Source organism: Sardina pilchardus, chromosome 15 (genome assembly GCF_963854185.1).
Source record: "Sardina pilchardus chromosome 15, fSarPil1.1, whole genome shotgun sequence".
In the NCBI taxonomy this organism is placed as follows: domain Eukaryota; kingdom Metazoa; phylum Chordata; class Actinopteri; order Clupeiformes; family Clupeidae; genus Sardina; species Sardina pilchardus.
This window is the reverse complement of record NC_085008.1, coordinates 7,572,234-7,581,621: the sequence shown is the minus strand read 5'-3', so window position 1 is coordinate 7,581,621 and position 9,388 is coordinate 7,572,234. Positions and strand designations below refer to the sequence as shown.

The 9,388-nt window shown below is 44.1% G+C and overlaps 1 protein-coding gene across 1 annotated transcript in view; it reads right to left on the bottom strand.

Moving 5' to 3' along the window:
• Window positions 1–9,388, bottom strand: part of ghrhrl (growth hormone releasing hormone receptor, like) — a 41,747-nt gene that overhangs the window by 8,296 nt on the left and 24,063 nt on the right. The window contains exons 4-5 of the mRNA XM_062556470.1: window positions 7,704–7,801; window positions 5,422–5,519 (exon numbers count right to left, since the gene is read on the bottom strand). Of these exons, the coding sequence (XP_062412454.1) occupies window positions 5,422–5,519; window positions 7,704–7,801 (196 nt within the window). The remainder of the gene's footprint in view (window positions 1–5,421; window positions 5,520–7,703; window positions 7,802–9,388) is intronic.

Below are 9,388 nucleotides of genomic sequence, written 5' to 3'. Positions count from 1 at the left end.
GAATCAGCAAAAAATGAAACTCCTCTCCCTTATCTGTGGTGTCACATGATTCCAGGTTCTTTTTTTATCCATATGAATGCACATGCAGTTTCTGAATCAACAGCAGGTGTTGAAATAGGTGCTTATGGCCAGAATTCAGAATTGTGAATAAAGTCTCATGCCACAAGGCATGGCAGCCAGTCAGGTAGGTGATAGGAAAAGAGATCAGGCTCTCCTCCTTGTCTGTGTAATGAGCCCGACACCGTCAGAGAGCAGGCCAGCTCCGGGTCTTATCTACGGTGAGACGGCTCAGCCTTATCACGTCTCGGAGCTCTAATGCTACAGGCTACCAGCAGCCAGCTGGCAAGCTCCAGAGGAGGGCTGAGGCTGATACACACAGGGGGGAAGAGGAGGTGAGGCAGGGTGAGGGGAGGTGCGCTGCAAGGCCAGCACTTTCTGATAAGAGCTTGTGGAAACAGAGGGAATGCTATACATTTCATATATTCAGAACATTTCATATATTCAGTACACCCACGACGTGCATAAACGCTGCAGCAGGACCTTGTGGATTTGAAAACTTCTCTGAAAAATGTCTTTGCTTGTCCTTGAGCTGAGAACTGCATTGTTGTGCTGCGTAGTTATACATATAGAGTAGGTGGTTGTGCAAAATACAAGGATTTTGACATGCACAAAAGCAAACTGGCGTAATCCTCTGTCTGAGTTGGGGCAGACAAATGAAATGCCATATCAGACGTCGTAATGCCACTCCCTCGACGCCTGATGCCAATTCTGTACCTCAGTCACATCAATTGGCCGACTATTACTGTGTGACTCAATCATCAGAAATGCCTCTGTCTGACAGACCCCCCGCCCCTCAAGAAACGCTCACACACACACACACAAACACACACACATACATTTTCTCTTTTTCATTTTCTTTCTCTCAGTCAGGTAGAACCCCAGGATAGGTGTGGCATAAGGTACGAATGCAATTTTTTTGCATACTCTGATAGTTTAGGGGGTGTAGACTCAGAATCTGCCGCTCCGGCACCCTTGAGCATTTTTTTAAATTACATAATCTGCCATTTAATATTCCTCATTCACATCCAAAAAGCGCACGTTTTTGTATTTATTGGTAGACATTTCACTGATGCGATTTTGGTTATTATAACATTGCGTAACGCTAACGTTAATTGTTTTTAGACATGGCTGGATTCACTTAATGGTAGCTTTCTGGCGATGAACTTCTGGCCATCCATTCATTCAAATGCATTGGGCATGTTTCCCCTTTACTGAAATGTGTAGTGTCAGAATTCCAGCAGTTTTTTAAGGATTCTTGTTAGTGCATAGGTATAACGACAATGTGCTATCACGGCTTTGCCTGGCTCCTCCTCCTGTCTGTGCCAAAGATCCTTAAGGCAGAGCAAGATACTTTGTCGTAGTTCATGCAAAGATCATTAAAGGTGGAGCAAGATACTTCATGAGAAGCCACTGCCTGGAACCCGAATCGCAAAATCCCCCTTTATGCAGAGCAGAGGCAGCAACTGTTCCATTGAAGTCTAAGGACATAGATCAGAATTTCATGTAAATGCTAAGATCTTGGTTCTCTAGAGTTAGGAATGTGCATTTTGGGCACGGTTTCATGACCCTCAACCCCTTCTGACCACTTCAGGTACATTTTTAGCAATTTTGACAGTCCAGTCTGGAGAAAAAAGCGACTTTATATCAGGTGTGCCCCTCTTGTTTATTCTGCTGATGTTGGCCGGTTGCTACGTACGTGCGCTCTACCTTGACAACACATTAGCCAGCCAGCTGAACCAAATCCTGATTTGTGCTAACGACGATCAGATGACTCTGGGGTAACTTAATGAGAGCAGTGACATATTTCCATTATTCCATTGATGTTTTTATTCAATTCTTTAAGTGTACATGCTTTGTGTGCGTTATTTTCCATATTAGAATTAATATAGAAGGCTTGAAAGAGCAGCAAGATTATTTTGGAACATCATCAAGCAACTGATAGCAATTGCATTGATAATCGAGTGCTTGATTTTATACACCTGTGGAAAGGGACCTGATGAAACCCATGAATACATCAATGACACGCAATGACACGCCTCTTTATGCAGATGCAGATTCTGAGTCTACACCTACACCTCTCTACCAGACTATCTCTCTCTCCCTCACACACACACAAACACATTTTCTTGCTTTCATTCTTGATCTCTCATTCTCTCTGTCTCTCTATCACACACACGCACACGCACACGCACACGCACACGCACACGCACACGCACACGCACACGCACACGCACACGCACACACACACACACACACACACACACACACACACACACACACACACACAGCAGGAGAGAGAAAGAGAGAGAGAGCTGCAGAACTATGCTAGTTGAGAAAGGGAAACATATCTCTTCACATTTTGATCTTACATATATCTAAAAATGTAAAGGGTATGGAAAAGGTGGTGAGGAGAATGAATAGAACATGAAATACAGGAGATAATAAGATGGAATAATGAGTGGAATAAAAACAAGAGAATAGGTGCAATCAGAAAAGGGAGAGAGAAAGAGAAAAAAAAGAAAAATAGAGAGCGAGAAAGAGAAAGCAAAGCAACTTACATTCAAAGGCGGGATCCTCCCGTGAAAGTGCACTAGACAGACCCAAGGTGTTTGACACAGTTTGCAGGTTGGGCTGGGACTGCAGATCCAACAAGAGTGGTCAGAATACTGATGTCACTTGACCCTTCCGACCCTGCTGTCTCGGTCAAATGGCTCATTAATAACACACCCATTTTTTAATCAGCGCCCCGAAAAGAGCATCACATTCTCCAGTCTGGACGTCACTCCACTCTGCAAGCCCAAGCTCTGAGTGTACTCCGGAAATGAGTCACAGGTGGGAGTGTGGGATGTCATGTCCAGTCCAGTATTTGCATAGGCTGCAGCGACTCTGACGTCGTATATTGTAAGTACGCATATAAAGGCTGATATTTCAAACAAGCTGTCTAAAACTAAAATTAAGAATACATTTAAAATCTTTGTTTTCAAGAACATCATTTGTTTTCTTAGGCAACATCTTAAGAAGAAAGTTAAAGAAAAAACACAAGAACTTTATTCATGAATATCAAATCTTCTTAAATGTGTCCTTGATACAAAATATAAGAAAAGAGCACCACTTCAGAAGTATTTTTGTCTTAAGAAGGCTTTGTGAATCTGGCCCCAGGCTCTTTCAGCACCACGGACAGCAGCCAATTAACACTGAGAACTATGGCCGTGGCTGCTACTGCCCACCTAGGCTTCCATTGGGAGTGTATGTGCTGGACACAAGGGGGACAAATGCCATGACATGTACACGTATGCTCTGGTTGTGCTGGGTCTCCAGACTGGGAGAGTACCAACTTCTCTGAGACTCAGCCACATGTTTTTGGATGCATCAGACTCTGAGCCAATCATTGGGCTGCGTTCTTGGATGCATCAGACTCTGAGCCAATCATTGGGCTGCGTTCTTGGACGCATCAGACTCTGAGCCAATCATTAGGCTGCGTTCTTGGACACATCAGACTCTGGGCAAATCATCGGGCTGTGTTTGTCCAGTTGTATCAAAAAATGACCCAGCACCTCCAACTGACCTTCATTATAAGACCTGGCCATGAGCCCCCAGCAATCAATATCAATTCCTATTTTTACCAGTGTTGTTGTCTAACTGTATGATACCACAATCCTGTGTGACATTTAGACTTACGATGCATCTACCACACATCGCAAAGGTCACGATCACTTCAAAACCCCTGTACTTATATGACTATCTACTTCATGTATTTGTTGACATGACAGACTTCAGTTTTGTACTTTTATATTTCAGATAAGTAAGATGTCACTGATCCCCCTCAATCGATGTTCTTTGCTCTTGAGGTTTGCTAGCTTATGAAAAGTTTCAAGCGTGACAGGGCATGAAGTCCCCCGCCCCCCCCATGACAATCCTCAGTCTCATCGCTGCTCACCGCCTTAATGTCATGGTTTTTAGCACACATACGCTTATAGCTCCTATTTGCGGCCAGCGCCCTCTCTTTACTCGGCTTCATCCTCTTCCCGTCAGTTAAGAGCCTGTCCCTCTTTTAATGAATTTGTCAATTTCAGATGGTGGGCTGCCAGCAGTCGACGGTCCATGGCAATTGATTGTCCATTTAGGGGGACATTCAGGTGATTCGATTATAGAGGACAAAGCGTCGTCTGTACACCGGTGTTGTGTGGTATGGTGTGTGTGTGTGTGTGTGTGTGTGTCTGTGAGTGCGCGCGCATGTGTATTATTCACTAAAAGTCAGGTTATCCGATAAATTGAAAAGCGTTCCACAGAAGCATGAATGGAGTCCAGGGCTTTTCTTGTTATTTGCAGTTTCCTGCACACAACTATTGAGTACATGCAGTGCAACACCTTATGCAACACCTGGTTGCTTTGATATGCACTCACCACAGATCACAAAACCACTCATAAAACACGTCTCACTTACATGCACACTAGCAATGCTCATGGAAATGTCAGATGACAAAAGTCAAAAGTCATGACATACAGTATAAAGACCACAGAGGAAGAGCTGTGGTACAAGCAGTAGCATCGCTTATCAATACGGGTCAGCTATATCATGGTCATTTCCCAGTACTATTCCCAATCTCTCCCACTCATCTCTCTTGTTCTCTACAATGTCCTGTCTAAATGAACACACTCGAAACAATCCTACATCTACGGTCAATTTTATCTACAGTCTCTTCAGCTTGCACACAATGCATTCCAAAGAGGTGCATGCCATAGAGGTCTCTATACATTATGGTTAGCTCAGTCCCAAGAGCTCTAAATTGCCATCTGTCTTGAACCACGAGTGTGTCAGCAATTGGCTCGATTAGGGGGTTCATGCACTTGTGCTCCTAATTAGTTCCTTACAGCAGTGGACTGAGAGGCAGTGAGTGATTAGTGGTGTCATAGAAGCTGTTTAGTGGCTCATTAACCAAGAGTAGCAGGAGGAGGGGGAGTAGGAGGAGCAGGGGGAGGAGGAAGAGGAGGAGAGATGTGTGTTGACCTGAAGAGTAGCAGAAGGAGCAGGAGGAGCAGGAGGAGGAGGAAGATGAGGAAGAAGAGGAAGAGAGATGTGTGTTGACCTGAAGAGTAGCAGGAGGAGCAGGAAGATGAGGAGGAAGAGGAGGAGAGATGTGTGTTGACCTGAAGAGTAGCAGGAGGAGCAGGAGGAGCAGGTGGAGGAGGAAGAGGAGGAGAGATGTGTGTTGACCTGAAGAGTAGCAGGAGGAGCAGGAGGAGGAGGAAGAGGAGGAGAGATGTGTGTTGACCTGAAGAGTAGCAGGAGGAGCAGGAGGAGCAGGAGGAGCAGGAGGAGGAAGAGGAGGAGGAGGAGGAGGAGGAGAGATGTGTGTTTACCTGAAGAGTAGCAGGATCACCACGGCAATGGAGAGAGAAACCAGCGATGCACCGTAACCGATAGAGTAGATCAGTTTCACTGTGGCGAAGTATGACTCCTGAAATAACACATCAAATCACATTACAATCAATTTAGAGGACATTCAAATTGATATGCCCTGCCTGCCAAATAACAGGCTTATGTCTTGGGAGATGCTTCTTATGACAACATAGCTTTGTGTTGAACATGGCAGCATTCTCAGATCAATGTAAAAGGTTCAGCGTAAAGCATATGGATTCAGTTCCCAAGAGGGACATAACATCGACCTCCCAGGAGCATCCATTTTTACAGTACATCAACAAAAGCACTGCACATTTCTGGACAAAAATGTTGCCTAATCACCAAAGGAAGTTATGGTATATATATATTGAAACACCCAAATTGCATGCAAAAAAAAACAAACCAAAACAAAACACAGAAAAAGACAAGCATATATTATAGTCTATGGTTATTATAGTGTTTAGGTAGACAGGACCAGTGGGGATGAAACAGAGGTGCAATTTTGTTTCCTTGCACTCAGTCTTCATAGTAATTATCACTCTGTTTAATTGATTAAATCCAATGGGCTCCTGTTGTGGAGAAATGAAAAATGATCGGCCCCCATCTCTGTGTTAGAGAAATACCTCAGTGTAGCAATTATCTGCAGTGGATCGTAGAGGAGCATAATGCCCTTGAAGCTGCTCCTTAAGAATTAGTAGGAACAAATAAACTAATCGTAGAACGTTTGATTTGTGAGATGTATGATATGATGCAGGGCAAGCTCTTTGGATAGAACATTAAAGGGTCACTGCACCCTAAAATAGGTTTTTTGAGCTGTTGATTGATTGAAAATACTCATAAGTGGTGAACTGTACTATTACCAGGGTAAATATTGACAAAAATCGTGTTTCTCGACAAAAGTAACATTTCGTCTGATTTTGTATTGGAAATATTGCTCTCTCGCGCATACTACCGTTTGAAAACATGCCATGGCATGTTGGTCCAAAATACTATTGGAATGCTGACGTTGTCCTGCACTTCTAGTCCGACACTACGTCACCGGGTCGTTACAAATTAGGACTGAAACGCCCCAACACCTGCTGCCCTGATTAGCCTACCTGTGATAAGCCATGTCTGCAGCACTCATTCCCAGATTGACACGAAATCACCATGGTTGATTGGTTGCAGCAGTGCTGCACTCTCTCTCCAAATTTCAGAACGTCTCGCCCATTTTGAAAGCCGTTTTCAGAAATGTGAAGTGGATGGAGTTATGGGGTGAAGTGACTCTTTAAAATGCATTTTTTTTTAATAGAACTTCAGACCACAACTGTTAAAGCAACCCTAAAGCACTTTTCCTCTGTCGCACGCACGCTATTTGTTTATCTAGCAAATAACAATGTCCACAGACAAGTTACAGTATGTTGCATGATTTTGTGAAAGTATGATTTATTGCGACACAAGTCAAATGTGTAGTTTCTTATGTCCCATTTCATCGAACTACAGGTACGCTACCCGATCTGGTAAAGGTACATAGTGCGGTTATAGCCGATAGAGGACCGCAAAGTGAATGCAGAAGTGCCGTTCACCCTGTTACGAGTTAATGAACCGCTGAAATGATTTTGGAAACATTATTTTAAGGTACGAAAAACTCTAGTGTTGCTTTAACTTGTCCCTGTAGAATTTTAGCATGCGCTTGTCATCCTATTACAATGTGCGTTGGTGCTATCTATAATTAGCAGTGATTGCTATGTTAAACTTGGGTAATTTGAACCGAATCATGACAGCTCTTCCTTTGTGTCTGAGCATTGGCAGTCCTTTGCTGAAAACCACCAAGTAGCTCAAATGGGGCACAGTGGGGGGCTAAGTGTCTGATGTAAGGGTACGCAGTCAAGGTTAATGAGGCAGGGAGCTTACGCTTTTCTCTCTCTTCCTGCAACCTCATCCTCAACCAAATGATATTGTAGAACTGGCTGTTCACTTGGCCCCTGAAACTGTAAAATGTGTACCACATGGTGATTTCCCAGCCCACTTTCCAGCCCCCCCTCCCATTTCATGTCTTCTGCCAATGTACTTGTAAAAAGTGATTCAGATTTTGGGTTCTATAAAAACGCCTACAGACAGCCCTGCTATATAAAGAAATTAAATTGAAGTGAAATTGAATTATACGATGCTGAATGGGGCGTCAACTGAGCGCGTACCAAACATCAACCGCGGCTAAACTGAGGCAGAGGGCATTCCGAGGGCAAACAGGAGGTCGGCTCACCTCAGGTATGTGTATGTCGTCGTCCACAGTGCAGGCCACGTGGTACGGAGGGAAAGGCAGCGTCCAGCCGCTGCTGGTGCAGTTGCGGCTCACCGTGCCTACGAGCGGGCGAGAGGTCAGATAGGCAGCGGTCAGTCACAGTCCAGATCTCTCTCTCCGCTCTCCCAGTCTCCTGCATCATGCACTCACACGTCAGTCACTCCCCCCCCCCCACACACACACAGACAGACAGACACACACACACACACACACACACACACACACACACACACACACACACACACACACACGTACATGAATAAGCCTGGCTCCTCAGTCTGTCACCTGAGACACAGAGCCTCCTCAGGTTCTAAGGTGAAAGCCTGCATTTTGTGCACTCCTTTTATTCTCTTTGTGTCTCTTGCTCTTTACGCTCCGGCCCTTTTCATCACATCACAAAGGCAGCAAATGGACCTCACCAGCCTCCATTTGCATCACGCCGGTTGCTATGGATCTGGTGATTTTTGAGCAGCTGGTCTGGGGGATCTCGGCCCTTTGAACCTGGGCTCGAGTGCTCAATAGACATTCCCAGGCAAGAGCATAGACAAATGTCCCTGTCGCTGTTCTTTGTTTGTCACCGTTTGTTGTACAGCAGCCACCTTAATTTGTGTGTGATTTACATATGAGTCAAATTCATTTGTTTTTATTTTCTTTTCTCGATAATTAACATGAGTCACTAAACCACTCATTCTTGGAAGCAGTTCTTATTCTCAAAGCTTCATGTGCCAGTGGCCGCCATCTATAATTAAAAATACTCAAACAATATCACCACCCATCAATTAAACATTAGAGACTGGAAAGACTTGTTAATATTCATCACAGATGTAAAAAACTATTTCATGCATTTTAATTTAAAGGTGACATAGAATGGAAATCATTTTTTTCTTGGTTTTCATGAATTATGAGAGGTTGTGCATAAACAAAGAGCTATCATGAACATGAGGCATGGTTGTGCGGTCCGTGTAACGCTTTGCAGTGCTTTGTTCTATTTGCCGATTTCACATGAGGGGAATGAAAAATTGGCTTAAAGTTTCAATTATCCATTTTTCAGACTACAGGTACATTGATGACTGTTGCGTGTTTTATTTTTTGCATTGAATACGCTTGGGATTTTCTCCTCAGAAGTTCGAAAGTCAAACAATGACTCAATAGACCTCTGAAGTTCGCCTACAAAAAGGATCCAAAGCTGCCATCTTTGCCCATATAAGGAGATCCGCGAGTTAATTGAAGCTAACTGCCTATGGCAAGTTGCATTGTAAGTTAGCTTTGGGGTAGCAAAGATCAAAGTGTGCCGTCTTCACCTGCTGAAGATCACAGTATCCACTAGAAGGCAGTGGACAAAACTGTGTAGTGAAAAACGTCTGCATTTCAAATGTCATCATCCCCGCAAGAGTTTAACAGGTGCGATTATTGAAAATCCCCATGTTATTTTCCCATGGAAAAAATCTCAAGATACCGGATCTCCTTATTTGGGCAAAGATGGTGGCTTTTTTGTAGGCGAACTTCAGAGGTCTATATTCTAACTTTGTATTTTTGCGCTTCGGGTTGGACTGAACCATGACCGCTGGGGGTTACCGAGGAGAGTTGCGTTGTGGCCCAGAGGTTTCACCTCACCCGATGTCTGCTTGGGTTAAGAATGGGATGCC